Here is a 20534-nt window from a genome sequence, read left to right as displayed (position 1 = left end):
TGGATTTTCCAGGGAAAAACTTTCAGTATAACATTCAAAGTTGAATATATGTAGTAAACAACATGATTCTTTCGCCCACATTTTTTTTATAAAAATTTTCCATCAAATGCTTTGACAGCACCCATGTTTTTAACAAACAAGCAAGCACAAATGAATTATAACATTAAAGTCCAGATAGTTGAGATGCAGAGACGTGACTAATATACATGACAGGTTGTTGATACAGGGGAAATAAGATGATATAAAGGACGACGGTTGATACATAGGAAAGTAATTGATATACTGGTCTTTGGTTAACACATAAGAAAGTGATTGACATATGGGACGTAGCTAAATTAATTCGATGAATTATAATTACCTCACAGTAACAGGAATTCTTATGTCCTTAGAAGACAATTCAATCTCAACTACAGCGTCTTCGTTTTCTTGTACGTCGTAGGAACGTTGAACAAAGTTAACCTCCACCTCTGTAAATGGAGATGATGAAACTTTTATTTATTTCTTGTAAATACGTGATAAAATAAGAGAGATGTGAGATAAATGTTTTCAAAAGTTTTTAGAGATCCAGTAAGAGGAATAATGTAACCAAGTTATAAACTTATCATTTTTTGAAGGAGAGGTTTTTTATAGAATACAACATGTCTTCAGGACAGTTTCCAGGCCTCAACTCTTATTTCGGTCATTGATTTAAGGATCAATAGTTTCCTTCTCGTTTCACACATTTTCAATACAATAATAATGACCAAGTTTTTGCTTTCTATATCATCACTGATAGCAATTTTATGACGAAAAGACGACTCTGCAGCATCACCGTACAATATCCATGAAATCAAAATCTGCAGCTTACCGTCGTTATCTTCAATAATGACATATGCCGGTTCCCCAATCTTTATGCCAGCTTCCTTCGTTGTTATTTGAGCCTCAAACCGTTCATTAGACTCAACATATGGGTCATCGGTAATGTTAACTTCAACTCGCTTGGGTCCAGTCTCTCCTGGTCCAAACACAACATCAATTTGTCTTGGAATAAAGTCATTGTTGTCTGCTGACTCTGGGATTGTTTCAACACTATAAATATAATCATCATGTGTTCAAATCACACCTTTTAAATCGTATGTCTTCGTATTGAACAAAATGACATCACAAGAGAATTTTTAGTTTTCTACTTAGGCCTAGACTATATTGATGTTGTCAAATGTAAAAAAACATAAATACGGAAATGCTCTACCTGACAGTAACAGGAACATCGGAACGACCAGAGATAAATTCAACGTCGATAAACGCATTCTGAGACTCCGGCGTTCGGTAAACATTACTCGTAAATCCAATGAGGACTTCTATCGTATATAAAAAAATAAGCCTCATCAAATTTTCCATATGCGTTAAAAATATGTGAAATGACTTATCATTTATGAGCTAAGGAGCTTCGTTATTTGTAGTAAAAACTTTTCTTTACAACAAAAATTACCGTCATTATCTTGAATGTTCACAGTTGCCGATGTATTAGCGATCACTGCAGAAACAGAAGATGCTAGAACAACACTAAATGACTCAGTATCCTCCACAACTTTATCGTCTATTATGTCAAAGTTTACACGTTTTGGTCCAGACTGCCCAGGTTCAAATGTAACATTGACAGTTTTTAACACAAAATCTTCTTCATCAGCCGTTCCTGGTCTTGTGATCAATCTAAACAATAAATAAAATACTTCGATAACATTAACATATTATAACTACCAAACTATTTTAACTAGCAAAAACACTTCATCATTGAAGCATACATCATCAGGCGTAAAGCTAAAATTGTAAAACTCTGACTTAGGCTATACAAAAGGAGACCTCCAATCAGTAACCGATAAAGTCAAATAATATGATAGAAAATGTACGTACTGAACTGTGATTGGATAGGCTATTTCTCCATCAAGTTTAAGATCAACAAAAGCTGTTTCATTTTCCTTTACGTCATAAGTATCACTTTCGAACCTGACTGAAGCCTCTATAGAAGGAATAAAAAAGGTGTTGGTAGCTTTTTGTACCGGTAAAATAGTATAGTTAAGGGAACAAACATGGGTAAACATGCACGAGTGAAGTTTTTTAAAGACTGCAGCGAAATTGCAGTATTTAAAAAAATACAAGTATGGGCCAGCGGATATTTGAATGAAATGTATCAAAAAGCAAGTTCAGGACGTGAAGATATCCAATAGAAAAATTTCTGTTCAAATAAGATGCGTGTTGAAACTGCAAATTTTAGAGTTTTATTTCAAAGTCATCATTCGACCTTTGACATAATTATTAATTAAAAGCTCAATGTACCATCGTTATCCAAAATGTTTACAACAGCGGGATCTTGAAGCGTGATATTCTTATTTGATGAAGACAGAAGTGCTACTTGAAAGGATTCCGTGTTCTCGACGATTTTGTCATCAATCAAATCAAATTCAATGATTTTGGGTCCTTGTTGTCGAGGTTCAAATGTTACGTCGATCTCTTTGCTAATAAAATCATTCTTTCCCGCCGTTCCAGACAGGGCAGCAAGTCTAAAGAAGCATATTGACAAATACAAATTGTTTTTCTCATGATATAACACACCTTCACAGATTATACTGGATAAAATGGTTAAGCAAGGCTTTTTTGTTAAAGAAAGTCGACTTTGTAAAAAAACGCTGGAGAAAAATATACATTCCTAAAGCTTAAAGAAAATACTGCAGAACAAGTTAAAGCCGTGTGGTTATATGAAATAAGCGGAGAGGGTGATGCATTTGGAGAATTATCTTTGGTTTTTTCCTTGCTTTAAACTCGAATATTTATATACTTAGGTTTGTACAGTGTAATATGTAGCTATAACAGCAAAAATTGACACTCTTAAATATAAATATAAAAAAGTATATCATTTAGTAACCTGACAGTTACAGGCTCCGTCGCTTCTCCTTCAAGAAAATCAAGTTCCAAAATAGCTTTTCTATCCTCCGGAACATCGTAAGATTTGCTGGTAAAGCCAATAGAAGCAACTGTTGTAAAAGAAGAATATATTAAGATTAATAGAAGTAAGAACGCGTTCAAAATACAAGGTGTACGAAAAAAAACTGAAGAGATAGGAAAATGTCTCTACTAAGACAGTGGGCCTGATCTGCAAAAACGTTTGATAGAACATGTAGTTGGACTTCGAATGGTTCATCTAACAGTAAAATCTTCGCAAATATAAAACACTCATTTTCAGAGTGGGAATTGTGTTTCTGAGAAGCAGTTTTAAAATCGCTTACACAAGAAAATGCAAAGCTAAAAAACAATTGGAACACATAGGATTAAAAACTTCCAGGAAATTTGGCAAAACCGTATACGAACGCCATGGACATCTAAAATGCTGACTATTTTGCGTTTTCACTTTTTAATTATTATTTTCTTAAATCTTTCATCAATTTGTCATATTTGGATGATTTAAACTCAAATTTACGCACAATTGAAGAGATTTATAACAGAATGGAATTTAAAAATGAAAAGTTCAAAATAATCCGCAATTTGAAAGCTAAGCGTTCGCGTACGCAATGGCCAAATTTCCTAAAACTTTGTTAGCTTGAAAAACATGTGTCATAATTCAACCTTATGTTTTTCAGTTGCTTTTTAGCTGCATAATTTTCGTGCGCAAGCTATTTCAAAAGTGCTTCTCAATAACACAATTTTCGCAATAAAATGTTTACTATTTGCAAAAATTTTACTGTCAGATGACCCAATGGAAGTCAAACTAACTATTCTACTGAAGGTATTTGCAAATCTTGTTCGCTGATGACTTAAGCGACGTTTCACAAATTGTTCAAATTTTTATATACACTTTTTAACTGTAGTAAAGGGTATAACCACGTACTTACCATCATCGTCAATGATTCTAACAGAAGATGGCTTTCCAAGCTTTACAGCATCAACAGATGATGATTCAAGTGACACTTCAAAGATTTCACTGGGTTCCAAAAGTTTATCGTTGATAAGATCCACCTTCACCGTCTTTTGTTTCACGCCTGGTTCAAACAATACGTCGACGGCTTTAGAGACAAAGTCTGAGCTTCCAGCAGTACCAGTCTTGGTTACAAACCTTAAGTAAAAGACATGCACAAAAAATCTTTGTAATTACACAATTGTAACTTTACGAAAGTTATGGACAGAAGGACAGTAAGAAATCAAGAGATATTCGAAAAGTTATTGTAAATGAATATTAAAGTTCCCACAAATAAATGTGAAAAGTTAAAGAAAAAACCCATAGTTCAAATAGTATGGTCTTTGAGAACTACGACTGGATAATCTCAATATTATGATTTTTGAAGAACTGCGATTGGTATTTTGAGGTAAACTGTTTCAATCATTTGCATGTAATGGAAAGAAGAGTTTTCGTTGGTTCTTGTATGCTAAAATGCATGTGTTGAAATGTGTGTTTCAACAGCATCAAATGATGTTTTGTCATTTAATGTCAAACTTTGCAATCAGCCTTAAGGTATAACGTGATAATGTAATTTTTAAGGCATTTTCGAAAATTTTTCATCTTAACAGTTTACAGAGCTTATACGGTAAGAAAACAAGAAGCAACGATAAAATTCCACTTCAAACGACAACCTTTTATAAAGGTAGTTCCACGATCTAAATTCCACATGATACAGCAAGAACGTTTTGCATAATCAATTTTATAATGAACTTATGTAATGAATTTACGACTACAACGAATTAAATAACTCCGTTGCTGGTAGAAAAATTGTTACTTTGGAAATATCACAAAAGTCTATCTAACCTCACAGTAACTGGAACATTTACTTCACCAGATTGAAAGATGAGTCCAATATTTGCAACTCCTGACTTTTCATTTACTTCAAATAATTCCTTAGTAAAACCAATCCGAGCTTCTACAAAAAATATTTTTCCATAAATGTTGACATCACAGTAGCTATATTGACTATCTTATTTCTATAATACATATTGCAACGAATAAAAATTGCCGCTGTACTGCTGCTAGAAGATGACCGAAGTTCAATGCTGCATTTTGTAATACATTTTTCCGATGCAATGTGACGAATTTCAACATTTCAATTAAGACAAAGAAATTATCACTAACGTTTAGTAATTATCATAAACATTTAGTCACGATCATTAGAATGAGTAATTGTCATTAACATATGGCAATATTTAGACACTAATCAGTTAATGTTATAAACGTTTAGTTATTTTCGAGAACATTTAGTTGTGATTGTTAAAATTTATAGTTTCCCTCGCATTTCATCAAAATTGCCTAAAGCACACAATCCATAAGTCTGCATTTTTTTGTCAGCATCCAAATAGATTGTCACTAACCGTCATTATCGAGAATATTAACTTTGGAAGAAGATCCAGGTCTTACTGCAGGTGAAGATGATGAAACTATCGATACGTTAAAGGATTCCGTTGACTCTACGAGAGAGTCATCAACAATATCAATTTCTACTCTTTTCGGGCCAGTTTCGCCTGCATTGAACGTCACGTCGAAGGTCTTTCCGAAGAAATCTCGGTCAGAAGCAGAACCTGCTCTTGTCGTCAAACTAAAAATTGACAAAAATGCAAACTAACAACTCAGCACCAATATTAGATGTAGGTACGAAAACAAAAATAACAACAAAAATTTCGAAAACGTTTATCGTAGTTACAAAAGTTAGCTAAAAAGGTGTCATTCAACATTCATGAGATAAACAATAAAAAAGAAAATACTACCAGTGACATTACTTTTTAGGAACACGAATGTTTTGTGAATATAAACAAACATATGTACGTAGTTCGAATCAAAGAGTTGCAAAAAGTTCTTAAAGAAGGAAATAATAAATAAAGCAACCTCAATAATCAAAAAATAGTGTCGTCAACATGGTAAGTTAATGCAATTGATTAAATCTCCCTCACAGTAGCTAACTCGTGTGTTTCTCGAAAAGTTTCCAAAAAACGCCATGCAAGTAAAATATGAATAGCGAAGCCCAACCTCAATGTAACAGGAAAACTGGCAGATGATCCAGGTGTAAAACTGAGCTCCATAACTGCCGTCTCATTTTCTCTGATATCGTAAACACTTTGAGAAAATGCAACAACGGCTTCTACAAAAAAGTAACATTACAAAGCGTAAAGATACAACAGCAATTTCTATTGAGAGTGTTATCTGGTAAAAAATTAAATTCCGCAACGCGACTTAGCTATAGTAAAACAGAAATTATTTAAATGTACATCTTATTTTTAGCACATGCTTATTATGTCATTTTATCGTCTTCACTGCTCGCAATGTCGCACAACAACGGCCACAACTTTTCAAACAACTACTTGCACAGCAGGTTTACATTAAAAGATGAGAAAATAAAAGAAATCACTGTAATGCTGACCAATAAAATTACTAAAAAATAAAATTCCTGCATGCCTAAGCAAATAAATTAAATCCTGACCAATAAGATTGATGCATGCCTTGTGAGACACAAACATTTGATTTGTCTAATTTGAATAAAATTCTGAATAAAAATTCAAATACGTGATAAAATAAGAGAGATGTGAGATAAATTTTTTCAAAAGTTTTTAGAGATCCAGTAAGAGGATTAAGGTAACCAAGTTATAAACTTATCATTTTTTGAAGGAGAGGTTTTTATAGAATACAACATATCTTTCAGGACAGTTTCCAGGCCTCAACTCTTATTTCGGTCATTGATTTAAGGATCAATAGTTTCATTCTGATTTCACACATTTTCAATACAATAATAATGACCAAGTTTTTGCTTTCTATACCATCACTGATAGCAATTTTATGCCGAAAAGACGACTCTGCAGCATCACCGTACAATATTCATGAAATCAAAATATGTAGCTTACCGTCGTTATCTTCAATAATGACATATGCCGGTTCCCCAATCTTTATGCCAGCTTCCTTCGTTGTTATTTGAGCCTCAAACCGTTCATTAGACTCAACATATGGGTCATCGGTAATGTTAACTTCAACTCGCTTGGGTCCAGTCTCTCCTGGTCCAAACACAACATCAATTTGTCTTGGAATAAAGTCATTGTTGTCTGCTGACTCTGGGATTGTTTCAACACTATAAATATAATCATCATGTGTTCAAATCACACCTTTTAAATCGTATGTCTTTGTATTGAACAAAATGACATCACAAGAGAATTTTTAGTTTTCTACTTAGGCCTAGACTATATTGATGTTGTCAAATGTAAAAAAACATAAATACGGAAATGCTCTACCTGACAGTAACAGGAACATCGGAACGACCAGAGATAAATTCAACGTCGATAAACGCATTCTGAGACTCCGGCGTTCGGTAAACATTACTCGTAAATCCAATGAGGACTTCTATCGTATATAAAAAAATAAGCCTCGTCAAATTTTTCATATGCGTTAAAATGATGTGAAATGACTTATCATTTCAAACCTACACTTAGCTTTATCAAAATAACGTAAAAGTATATTTTTGACAATATTCAATAAAAACCCATCTAACATCGTGTATGAGCCAAGGAGCTTCGTTATTTGTAGTAAAAACTTTTGTGTACAACAAAAATTACCGTCATTATCTTGAATGTTCACAGTTGCCGATGTATTAGCGATCACTGCAGAAACAGAAGATGCTAGAACAACACTAAATGACTCAGTATCCTCCACGATTTTATCGTCTATTATGTCAAAGTTTACACGTTTTGGTCCAGACTGCCCAGGTTCAAATGTAACATTGACAGTTTTTAACACAAAATCTTCTTCATCAGCCGTTCCTGGTCTTGTGGTCAATCTAAACAATAAATAAAATACTTCAATAACATTAACATATTATAACTACCAAACTATTTTAACTAGCAAAAACACTTCATCATTGAAGCACACATCATCAGCGTAAAGCTAAAATTGTAAAACTCTGACTTAGGCTATACAAAAGAGACCTCCAATCAGTATCCGATAAAGTCAAATAATATGATAGAAAATCTACGTACTGAACTGTGATTGGATAGGCTATTTCTCCATCAAGTTTAAGATCAACAAAAGCTGTTTCATTTTCCTTTACGTCATAAGTATCACTTTCAAACCTGACTGAAGCCTCTATAGAAGGAATAAAAAAGGTGTTGGTAGCTTTTTGTACCGGTAAAATAGTATAGTTAAGGGAACAAACACGGGTAAACATGCACGAGTGAAGTTTTTTAAAGACTGCAGCGAAATTGCAGTATTTAAAAAAATACAAGTATGGGCCAGCGGATATTTGAATGAAATGTATCAAAAAGCAAGTTCAGGACGTGAAAATATCCAATCGAAAAATTTATGTTTAAATAAGATGCGTGTTGAAACTGCAAATTTTGGACTTTATTTCAAAGTCATCATTCGACCTTTGACATAATTATTAATTAAAAGCTCAACGTACCATCGTTATCCAAAATGTTTACAACAGCGGGATCTTGAAGCGTGATATTCTTATTTGATGAAGACAGAAGTGCTACTTGAAAGGATTCCGTGCTCTCGACGATTTTGTCATCAATCAAGTCAAATTCAATGATTTTGGGTCCTTGTTGTCCAGGTTCAAATGTTACGTCGATCTCTTTGCTAATAAAATCATTCTTTCCCGCCGTTCCAGACAGGGCAGCAAGTCTAAAGAAGCATATTGACAAACACAAATTGTTTCTCTCATGATATTACACACCTTCACAGAATATACTGGATAAAAAGGTTACGCAATGCTCTTTTGTTAAAGAAAGTAGGCTTTGTAAAAAACGCTGGAGAAAAATATACATTCCCAAAGCATAAAGAAAATACTGCAGAACAATTTAAAGCCGTGTGGTTATATGAAATAAGCGGAGAGGTTGATGCATTTGGAGAATTATCTTTGGTTTTTTTTACCTTGCTTTAAACTGGAATATTTATATACTTTGGTTTGTGCAGTGTAATATGTAGCTATAACAGCAAAAATTGACACTATTAAATATAAATATAAAAAGAGATTATCATTTAGTAACCTGACAGTTACAGGCTCCGTCGCTTCTCCTGCAAGAAAATCAAGTTCCAAAATAGCTTTTCTATCCTCCGGAACATCGTAAGATTTGCTGGTAAAGCCAATAGAAGCAACTGTTGTAAAAGAAGAATATATTAAGATTAATAGAAGTAAGAACGCGTTCAAAATACAAGGTGTACGAAAAATAAATTGAAGAGATAGGAAAATGTCTCTACTAAGACCACTGCGCCTGATCTGCAAAAACCTTTGATAGAACATGTAGTTGGACTTCGAATGGTTCATCTAACAGTAAAATCTTCGCAAATATATAACACTCATTTTCAGAGTGGGAATTGTGTTTCTGAGAAACAGTTTTAATATCGCTTGCACAAGAAAATGCAAAGCTAAAAAACAATTGGAACACATAGGATTAAAAACTTTCAGGAAATATGGCAAAACCGTACACGAACGCCATGGACATCTAAAATGCTGATTATTTTGCGTTTTCACTTTTTAATTATTATTTTCTTAAATCCTTCATCAATTTGTCATATTTGGATAATTTAAACTCAAATTTACGCACAATTAAAGAGATTTATAACAGAATGGAATTTAAAAATGAAAAGCTCAAAATAATCCGCAATTTGAAAGCTAAGCGTTCGCGTACGCAATAGCCAAATTTCCTAAAACTTTGTTAGCTTGAAAAACATGTGCCATAATTCAACCTTATGTTTTTCAGTTGCTTTTTAGCTGCATAATTTTCGTGCGCAAGCTATTTCAAAAGTGCTTCTCAATAACACAATTTTCACAATAAAATGTTTACTATTTGCAAAGATTTTACTGTCAGATGACCCAATGGAAGTCAAACTAACTATTCTACTAAAGGTATTTGCAAATCTTGCCCGCTGATGACTTTAGCGACGTTTCATAAATTGTTCAAATTTTTATATACACCTTGTAACTGTAGTAAAGGGTATAACCACGTACTTACCATCATCGTCAATGATTCTAACAGAAGATGGCTTTCCAAGCTTTACAGCATCAACAGATGATGATTCAAGTGACACTTCAAAGATTTCACTGGGTTCCAAAAGTTTGTCGTTGATAAGATCCACCTTCACCGTCTTTTGTTTCACGCCTGGTTCAAACAATACGTCGACGGCTTTAGAGACAAAGTCTGAGCTTCCAGCAGTACCAGTCTTGGTTACAAACCTTAAGTGAAAGACAAGCACAAAAAATCTTTGTAATTTCACAATTGTAAATTTACAAAAGTTATGGACAGAAGGACAGTAAGAAATCAAGAGATATTCGAAAAGTTATTGTAAATGAAGATTCAAGTTCCCACAAATAAATGTGAAAATTTAAAGAAAAAACCCATAGTTCAAATAGTATGGTCTTTGAGAACTACGACTGGATAATCTCAATATTATGATTTTTGAAGAACTGCGATTGGCATTTTGAAGTAAACCGTTTCAATCATTTGCATGTAATGGAAAGAAGAGTTTTCGTTGGTTCTTGTATGCTAAAATGCATGTGTTGAAATGTGTGTTTCAACAGCATCAAATGATGTTTTGTCATTTAATGTCAAACTTTGCAATCAGCCTTAAGGTATAACGTGATAATGTAATTTTTAAGGCATTTTCGAAAATTTTTCATCTTAACAGTTTACAGAGCTTATACGGTAAGAAAACAAGAAGCAACGATAAAATTCCACTTCAAACGACAACCTTTCATAAAGGTAGTTCCACGATCTAAAGTCCACATGATACAGTAAGAAAGTTTTGCATAATCAATTTTATAATGAACTTATGTAATGAATTTACGACTACAACGAATTAAATAACTCCGTTGCTGGTAGGAAAAATGTTACTTTGGAAATGTCACAAAAATCTATCTAACCTCACAGTAACTGGAACATTTACTTCACCAGATTGAAAGATGAGCCCAATATTTGCAACTCCTGACTTTTCATTTACTTCAAATAACTCCTTAGTAAAACCAATCCGAGCTTCTACAAAAAAATATTTTTCCATAAATGTTGACATCACAGTAGCTATATTGACATTCTTATTTCTATAATACATATTGCAATGAATAAAAATTGCCGCTGTACTGCTGCTAGAAGATGACTGAAGTTCACTGCTGCATTTTGTAATGCATTTTTTTGATGCAATGTGACGAATTTCAACATTTCAATTAAGATAAAGAAATTATCACTATTAATTAGTAATTATCATAAATATTTAGTCACGATCATTAGAATGAGTAATTGTCATTAACATTTGGTAATATTTAGACACTAATCAGTTAATGTTATAAACGTTTAGTTATTTTCGAGAACATTTAGTTGTGATTGTTAAAATTTATAGATTCCCTGGCATTTCATCAAAATTCCCTAAAGCACACAATCGATAAGTCTGTATTTTTTTGTCAGCATCCAAATAGATTGTCACTAACCGTCATTATCGAGAATATTAACTTTGGAAGAAGATCCAGGTCTTACTGCAGGTGAAGATGATGAAACTATCGATACATTAAAGGATTCCGTTGACTCTACGAGAGAGTCATCAACAATATCAATTTCTACTCTTTTCGGGCCAGTTTCGCCTGCATTGAACGTCACGTCAAAGGTCTTTCCGAAGAAATCTCGGTCAGAAGCAGAACCTGCACTTGTCGTCAAACTAAAAATTCACAAAAATGCAAACTAACAACTCAGCACCAATATTAGATGTAGGTACGAAAACAAAAATAACAACAAAAATTTCGAAAACGTTTATCGTAGTTACAAAATTTAGCTAAAAAGGTGTCATTCAACATTCATGGGATAAACAATAAAAAAGAAAATACTACCAGTGACATTACTTTTTAGGAACACGAATGTTTTGTGAATATAAACAAACATATGTACGTAATTCGAAGCAAAGAGTTGAAAAAAGTTCTTAAAGAAGGAAATAATAAATAAAGCAACCTCAACAATCAAAAAATAGTGTCCTCAACATGGTAAGTTAATGCAACTGATTAAATCTCCCTCACAGTAGCTAACTCGTGCGTTTTTTGAAAAGTTTTCCAAGAAACGCAATGCAAGTAGAATATGAGTAGCGAAGCCCAACCTCAACGTAACAGGAAAACTGGCAGATGATCCAGGTGTAAAACTGAGCTCCATAATTGCCGTCTCATTTTCTCTGATATCGTAAACAGTTTGAGAAAATGCAACAACGGCTTCTACAAAAAAGCAACATTACAAAGCGTAAAGATACAACAGCAATTTCTATTGAGAGTGTTATCTGGTAAAAAATTAAAACCCGCAACGCGACTTAGCTATAGTAAAACAGAAATTATTTAAATGTACATCTTATTTTTAGCACATGCTTATTATGTCATTTTATCGTCTTCACTGTTCGCAATGTCGCAAAACAACAGCCACAACTTTTCAAACAACTACTTGCACAGCATGTTTACATTAAAAGATGAGAAAATAAAAGAAATCACTGTAATGCTGACCAATAAAATTACTAAAAAATAGAATTGATGCATGCTTGACCAATAAATTAAATCCTGACCAATAAAATTGATGCATGCCTAAGCAAATAAATTAAATCCTGACCAATAAGATTGATGCATGCCTAAGCAAATAAATTAAATCCTGATCAATAAGATTGATGCATGCCTAAGCAAATAAATTAAATCCTGACCAATAAGATTGATGCATGCCTTGCGAGACACAAACATTTGATTTGCCTAATTTGAATAAAATTCTGAATAAAAATTCACTGTACCGTCATCATCCATTATGTTAACTGCAGCTGGTTTACCAACTTCTACTTTATATGACGGATTGCTTAATACAACTTGAAATGCTTCTGTCGACTCCACTTGGACGTCATCGTTTATATCAATTTGTACGGCTATTGGGCCTGTTTGACCAGGTTGAAAGGTGATATTCTTTGTAACTGCAGGGAAATCTGATACACCAGCCCAACCATACAATGTATTCAAACTAGTAAGAAACACATTCGCAAAATTATCAAAAATTAAATTTTCAACAAATATTTTCTTATTTGATTGGGCATTGAAGGAATTATTCCAGCCAAAAATGGCCATCATTGTTACTCATTAACTTTCATCTTTATGGACGAGCCATGGTTCTTTTAATTATTTTGATGCATGCTAAAGACATTCGATTCTTAGATAACGAATGTAACTTTATCGTCTTTTGTCTGCAATAAAAAGAAAATTTATAATCTCCTTACGTAACAGTTAAAGGAGTTGTGATTTCACCAGTTTCCACAATTACTTCGACAATAGCTTTTTTGTCTCCTTCAATGACATCGTACGTTTCTTTTCTGAACGCAATAGCGATTGCTACATATAAATAGAAATCAAATCAACATGAGTATAATCAAAATAGCCAAGCAGTCCCATTTTGTTACTTTTTCTTGGAGACCTAGACCACCTAAAGATGTGACGAGAAATGTTTGTCTGTTGGCTGAATTGTAAATTAATTCATGATGCTTTATTGACGCAAAAACTTTTTCCAGCACTCTCTCTTGACTCGATTAGCTTTTTACTACTTGGTTATTGAGTATGTTCAGTAATGCTTCAAGGAATTAGGAAAAGATTCGTAATGAGACAAAACACCATGAACACTCAAAAAAGACACTAATGCGTTTAGAAGTGTAATAACATCTCTTTGCCCTCACCTATGCACTCTTTACCATTTCCAGAATATCCAAGGATACAGTTACAATTATATTTGCCAGAACCAGTATCCGTGCACGTAGCAAACTGATGACAATCGTCTCTCGGAGTTCCACAAATCTTGTCACCTATAAAAGGATTTGTAACAATAGAAAATATGTACTAGATTAAGGACTAATAGTCAATAAACAACAATTTCCAATACACCAGGTAATTACCCTAAATTTTCCACAGTCAAAGAGATAAAGACTGAAAGGGTCACATCGTAATTACAACTACCTTTCTTGCGCAACCATTCTACAATTTTTCCTCCCTCCTTGGAGGGCAGGTGAATTCCAACTCACTTATAGCATCCATAACCTAATGAGCTACTTAAAACGTCACTTACGTGCGCACTGTTTACCATCTCCAATATAACCAGTCACACATTTGCATTTATATGCCCCTGGAGATGTGTCTGTGCAGTTGGCAAGAGAAGGATGACAGTCGTCTTCAGCAGTACCACATATGGGGGGAACTACAAGCAAAGATGAAAGCATTAACGGAGTAGTTTTCATTTACAGCTTGAAATAGTTAAAGTTCAAAATATTTGTTATGCCTAGGACATGGTAGAAATTTTCAGGGCCGTCGGAAGCTTGAAGCAACCCCCTCACTTTTTATGTGGGGGTACTTTCTGGTATCGGCAAGTATTAGGTCAGCAATAATCGAGACATTGAAAAAGCTTTTATGAACGAACCAAAGAGTTGCTCCAGAAATTTCATAGTCAAAGTTATCATTGGGCAACTAATGCTAACTGAAAGACGAAAAATGTCGGTATCCCTGAACAGGCATGAATTTTTTGACCTTCATTACTTTCGAGATGATTGAGAGATAACATGAAATATTCACAGTTATTAAAAGAAATTCCCCTTTGTAATATATTGATTATTCCATGAATTTGGATGTATACAATATGAACTTACTTGTGCAAAATTTTCCATTTCCCACATAACCATCGTTGCAAGTACATTCATATTTGCCAGATTCAACATCTGCGCATGTTGCTTGAGGAGAACAATCGTCAGATGCACCACATATCTTAGGTACTGAACAACGAAAACAAAAAGTATTTTCTAAAGTCTTCATTTGATAATCATCAATGGAATGTTGAAAGTGAAATTGTAAGTAAAAGAAACAATAGTTGTAGAGTAAATTTGAGTAAAATATACTTTCAATTGGATAGAAATAAATATACAGTAGTATAGGATGAATTTACCATTGCAGAACGTGTTCAACAATTCCATCATTCTGGCATTTAAGTCTTCAAACGTTTTCATAAGGAAAGCGTTTTCGTCCTTTTGAACCATATCTTTAACTTGTCTATAAGCCGGCGAGTTTTCCTCTAAACCAATACCCACAGCAAACACATTCAAATTCTCACGTTTGAAGAATGGCTGCATTGCTTCTCTGACGTATTTGTATCCTCTACGACGAGACTCTTTTGTTTGTTTACCATCCGTAATAACCATGAAAATTTTCACAACATTTGGATCATCTTCCCGATACCCAGCAGATTTCACAACTACCTTAGTGTCAGCAACATCCAATCCACGATGGGTTTTAGTTCGCCCTCCTCTTCGTGGTCCAGGCATATTGGTTACAACACTCCTAAACCTCCCTCGTCTCTGACTGCTCTTTAATGTTAGCTCCACTTTTCCATATTCACTGAATGTGACGATGGCCGCTTGACCAATTATTTCCCCTGCACTATTGCGCTCACCAACCTTCAGTCTTTCTCCCATTGAAATAACAAACTCTCGCATCAACTGAAAGTCATTTGGGTGTATACTACCCGATCTATCAAGTACAAAGATTATATCCACTTTTTCGCACACAGTCTTTGACTCTCCTGATACGACTAAAAGAAACAAAAAATATTCAACCGAATGCTATAAGCTAAAGTCAAATCAGACATTTCACCCAAACAAATAAATTTACGTCCAAATCTACGAACACAGAAATATACAACAAAGCAATAATATAATATTTGCGTACGCTTGCTACACTGTATATTATTTAAACCACGCAATTTGTCTCGCAATAAACGTTGTGATACAAAATGCACGCAAGATTGCAAAGTCCTTTGCAATTTTAAAGTTTCCAAATTTTTGTAACGTTTGCCGCAACGCTGCAATGAATTTTTGCACGTTACGGCATGATAATTTTACAGTGGCCAATTGAAAAAAGGAAACCTTTAGAAAGAGGCCATTGGCAACAATTGACACCCAATTGAAAAGAATTTCACGCCTGCAATTTGCAATCAGTGGCGTCACCAGGGAGAGAACTGAGGGAGACGGGTCTCCACCAGTTTTACAAAACACCAATTTTGAGATTTTAAAAAAATATGAAGAAAAATAAAGATGAGTGCGCAATGAATCCATTTTCAAATAGCAACAAAAATAGTTGCTTCCTGTAAACTGCATCACTTCCAGCAAAGTTAGTACAGTGAACAGCAACCTCTATAAGAGGATACCTAAATACCGAGCTAACGACTCTAGCTCGTACTTGAGCTTGGAATCGAGCTCTGATTCGACCTTATACTCAAGTATGGACTTTCTCTCGGACTTTAACTCGGTCTTGAACTAAATTAACTTGTATATTAGTGTATTGTGATCGAAGTTTCACCACGTTATAAGGTAATTATGAGAATTAATGAATCTGACTTGAAGCACTTACATGATGTCGTTTGCGAGACATCAAAGTTAATTGCCATCGGCACATAATCGTTGAAGCTCAGTAATTGTTCCATGTAATTGTTTGTAGTGTGTACCTTTGTACTGGAAGTAAGTCGAGGTGAGGCAGAGCTCCAGTAGCTCCATAATGCCTTTTGTCAGTAATAGAAGTACGTCCGTGGTGTTTGTAATGAGGGTTTTTGTACAAGTAAGTGCCAGATTAAGTGGAACACTGGTGAACAGTGATTTCACATCAAAAGACACTAGTATGTAGTTGTCCGGTATTTGGATAGTGCTTAGTTTTTAATGAAAGTTTCAGTGGATTGTAGCTTGTGTTTTGATTTGTTTGTAAGTGGTTGCAGTATGTCAGTCAAGTACTTTGAGAGTTCGTAAGTAGGCGAACCACAGAATGATACAATTGGTCGCATGGGTATTTGTGGTTTGTGAAGTTTTGGTAGTCCGTATAGTCTGGGTGGTCGCGGTACTGAACATCTAAGTCGATAGTAAATACGTTCAGATATAATAGATTTTCTCATATAGAAGATCTTGTTGTTAAGTTTGCGTACTAGTGATGGTGTTGGGTCTCGTTTGAGTTGTTCGTAAGTTTGTCTGTCGTTAACAAGGGTGTCCATTTTGTCGAAGTAATCATTCCTGTCCATGACCACAGTATGATTGTTCATAATGAGCTGAGGAAATACTGTTTAACACATGCGATCACTTAAGCGAAGACCTCGTTTTCAAGTTTTGAGCATTATTTGCAATTGGGACATAATCATCCGAAAGAAAGTCCGTTAAATTTTTTTTCGAATAAGAAACAACAAACCACACTGCCATATTATGAAGTCCGAAATTCGAGTCCGAGCTCAAATCCTCGGCTTGGTAAATAGTATATCTCCCTTTAAGAAATGTTGTTTGTAAAATTGTATTGAGTACACATGTTGACACATCTAACAGAAAGCTTTGCTTCTAAAAACGTATAACTTTTAGTTTATTATACAACCTGCTTGAAATAAATAGAGTCTTACAATAAAAATATGCAGACATATGAAATAAAAACTTTTTCAAGAGGCATTCCTTCGAGCCCCCATTTAAGTCTTACGTACGCCTTTGACGGCTTCATCGTCCACCATAGTCTTAACAAACTGACGACGCCAGTCTTTTGCATTTTAAGGGTCAATTACTGCTGAATCGTGCAAATTCGAGAAGTCGGTCACTCGGGTGACTTCAAACAGATGCAATATTTTTGATACACTCAGTATACTAAGCCCATTTGATGCACGTAAAGCAGACAATCTTTCACTCATCCAATAGAAATCATAACAACAGGTTGATTTCTAAAGATGTCCTTTTGTACATCCTGTATACTGTATTGAGAACTAATTTTTTGACCAAAGAAACCAAGAGTTAACCAGAATGTTTTCATCACATTCTGATTCAGATTCAGCAAACAAGACAAACTGTATGATTGTTCACATTCTACTTACCAGAGCAAGACTTTCCATCGCCACTGAAACCTTCATTACAGGTACATTGATATTTCCCCGGTCCTGTATCTGTACATGTTGCATCTCGAGAACAGTCATCTTGAGAGCTACCACAAATTTTGCTTCCTTAAAATATTATATATAGCAATGAATTAGACAAAGGTACGCATTTTACTTGTCTTTAAAGAGAGTTCTGGGAATGTATAAAATATCTTTCTCAGCTTTTTCCGTAGTAAATAGCGGACATCGAACAACGAATGTTTGTTCTCTTTTTAAAGATTCTAAAACAATCTGTAAACTTTCTTAATAACATCTTATGCGTAACGTTTGCCAACTCTTCCTTTCAACAACAATGCAGTTAACATTGGGTGCTGATATTCATAAATAAATTCTTACCTAAACATGTAATTCCATTGCCGGAATAACCATTGTTACACACACATACACCGTCATTACATGTTGCATATCTGTGACAAATGACATCACCGCAAATATTGGGAAGTTCTAAGAATGAGATCAGCAAGTTTTGAATTGTAAAACTTTTACCATCGAGCTATTTCTTGTTGATTCTCCCAGTCAACTTTTCAAAAACTTACGCGATCTTGTCACAACAACCAACAAGAGAAGACCCAAAGCCAACTTCATTTCAGCTCACGGCTGCTAACAAAGAAAAAATAACTTACGTAAAGCAAGAAATATCTTTGAAAAACTATATAATATAATTAAACTGTAAATCATATTTTTATAATAGTTAATGTAATACTAATTAACGTCTTTTTTCTGTAATTAAAACTTTGCAGTTTTTCGGCATAAAAAGCAGTACAAAATGGGACATATTCCAAAGTGATATATGTTATAAACATAATTAGATTGGCCCATGTTAGTATAAACAATTTTAGGGTAGCTTTAAAACACATCGTACAAAAACAATCTATGGATTGTTTGTTGAAGCGATCTGTGACGAGCGCAAATTATGTTAAATAACAAATGTAGTAAAAATGGCGCAACGTCTGAACGTTGCGTACAAATCAACTGATCAACCACATCATCGTTATCTTATGAAAAATTTTAAAACTATGTGAGAATTGCATTAAAGGTATTGAAAGGATAACTTGCTTAACATAAAAATTTGAGCTTCAACAAAATTTTACCCATTGCTTTGCAAATGTCTGATCAATACAAAATTACTTTTCAAGCAAATGCTTGCATGAGAAATTGTTGATATGACTGGCTTCACAGATAGTTTATTGAAATGGCAAAGGATGGTCTAAATGTGGAGTATCTAGCGCTTTGTTTTTTTATAGCGCTTACCACATGGACCCCCTGCTCTTCGAGTATCACTGAATTGAATGTCGCTTTTCAGTGACCACAGAAACATTGATATCGCAGCCAGTCAGCACGTGAAATGAGATAAGACAATTGGTGATTTTTTTACCGGAAGTAGCGTAGCCACAAACTTACTCCCGCTATGCAAATTTTAAATAAATACCAATATTCCTTTTTTTAGAAATCTATTGTTCTCACTGTGATTGAACATAAAATATTTGCAATGCGGGAATAAAACGTCTTTCTGGCTACTCTACTGTTTATCGGTGGATATTCCTCAAAAGCAAGACAGCTTTCACTTTTCTTGGCATAAAGAATACCAGAAAACTAATGAGTAACGACTGTTGCCTTTTTATATATATCATTTGACAGGCAACATACATAGCTCATAAATTTATCAAACTTTATTTGCTGAATGTTGTTCACGTGACTAAGGTCTCTGACCCAACAAAAGATATATTGGGTAAGTTGATGAAATGTTTTTCCGTAATATGGCGCAATACACTATTATTTTTATTTAGAAAAAAATACGATCGGTTCATTTGTCTTGTTCAACAAGCGCTCCCACAAGGAATAGTACATTTTTTATTAACAGCATGAATAACTGCGGACCGCGAAGGTAAAAAAAACGACGCTACACTAGGGGGTAACACCTGTGTGTTGATGGTTGTCAAGGTTTGATTTGCATTCTTTTAATGATTCTTATTTTGAACTTTTGCAATTTTATGCATGTATTTAACCAATTTCACGTTTCCTAACTTTTAAAGTGGTAAAGAGTGGCCAAAAGATGATTGGTGTCCTCATTTCTTCAACAAATACTATCTAACAAGCACTACGCCATTAACGACAACGGTAACGAGTGACATTGGGTAATTTCTACGCAAAATTTGTCATAGGCCTCTTTTCTCATTATAACTTCGTTCAAAGGGAACTTGTCACATACAAAGACAAAGAAAGCAATGAAAGTAATACCATTTTAAAGATTTATTTAGGGAGAGGTCTGTGACCCACCAACAGACCCAACGGTTTTTGGGTAAATCTCTATCAATATGATCAAGATTTATGATTTGTTTAAAATTCTATGAAGTACAATACGCTATATAAATTATAAATCTAAAGAACGAATAGTTTGTTGAATGAAATAGAAAAACCATTCACTTAAAAGTCAAGTCTATCTTTCTCTGTAATCACCGTTAGTGGCATAAAATGTCGAGCATTGTAGACATGGTGGTCACAATACATAAGCTTTATGCATTTACGGTGTTTGTGGTTTTATCTATCAACACTCTCTTGTAAATGAAATGCTTCCCATGCTTTACGTGATTATTTTTTGGAAGTAGGATACTTGATTCAATCAT

At 34.2% G+C, this 20534-nt stretch overlaps 1 protein-coding gene and 1 long non-coding RNA gene across 51 annotated transcripts in view; one reads left to right on the top strand and one right to left on the bottom strand.

The window, feature by feature from the left end:
- The window catches only part of LOC124440255, an 80797-nt gene that overhangs the window by 27288 nt on the left and 32975 nt on the right, over positions 1-20534 (bottom strand). For 47 of the 50 annotated variants that reach the window (XM_046990613.1, XM_046990612.1, XM_046990589.1 and 44 more), the window contains exons 7-31: positions 14044-14172; positions 13658-13783; positions 13208-13319; positions 12734-12954; positions 12068-12179; positions 11415-11638; positions 10857-10968; positions 9949-10169; positions 8983-9091; positions 8394-8617; positions 7972-8077; positions 7552-7772; positions 7231-7339; positions 6850-7070; positions 5981-6092; positions 5329-5552; positions 4772-4883; positions 3864-4084; positions 2900-3008; positions 2314-2537; positions 1891-1996; positions 1469-1689; positions 1229-1337; positions 848-1068; positions 359-467 (exon numbers count right to left, since the gene is read on the bottom strand). In XM_046990613.1, the coding sequence (XP_046846569.1) occupies positions 359-467; positions 848-1068; positions 1229-1337; positions 1469-1689; positions 1891-1996; positions 2314-2537; positions 2900-3008; positions 3864-4084; positions 4772-4883; positions 5329-5552; positions 5981-6092; positions 6850-7070; positions 7231-7339; positions 7552-7772; positions 7972-8077; positions 8394-8617; positions 8983-9091; positions 9949-10169; positions 10857-10968; positions 11415-11638; positions 12068-12179; positions 12734-12954; positions 13208-13319; positions 13658-13783; positions 14044-14172 (4015 nt within the window). Of the gene's footprint in view, positions 1-358; positions 468-847; positions 1069-1228; positions 1338-1468; positions 1690-1890; positions 1997-2313; positions 2538-2899; positions 3009-3863; positions 4085-4771; positions 4884-5328; positions 5553-5980; positions 6093-6849; positions 7071-7230; positions 7340-7551; positions 7773-7971; positions 8078-8393; positions 8618-8982; positions 9092-9948; positions 10170-10856; positions 10969-11414; positions 11639-12067; positions 12180-12733; positions 12955-13207; positions 13320-13657; positions 13784-14043; positions 14173-14617; positions 14741-14910; positions 15553-17850; positions 17977-18246; positions 18355-18446; positions 18511-20534 lie in introns of all 50 variants that reach the window. The other 3 variants (XM_046990568.1, XM_046990569.1, XM_046990614.1) reach the window with 3 other exon arrangements.
- On the top strand, positions 19798-20430 carry LOC124440268. Its single transcript, XR_006946636.1, has 2 exons — positions 19798-19851; positions 19944-20430. It is a non-coding gene; the product is annotated as an uncharacterized LOC124440268 (long non-coding RNA).

The sequence above is a fragment of the Xenia sp. Carnegie-2017 genome, unplaced genomic scaffold (assembly GCF_021976095.1).
Source record: "Xenia sp. Carnegie-2017 unplaced genomic scaffold, XeniaSp_v1 HiC_scaffold_2, whole genome shotgun sequence".
NCBI lineage: Eukaryota > Metazoa > Cnidaria > Anthozoa > Malacalcyonacea > Xeniidae > Xenia > Xenia sp. Carnegie-2017.
Note: the sequence above shows the minus strand (reverse complement) of the source record. Positions and strands in the feature narration are given on the sequence as shown.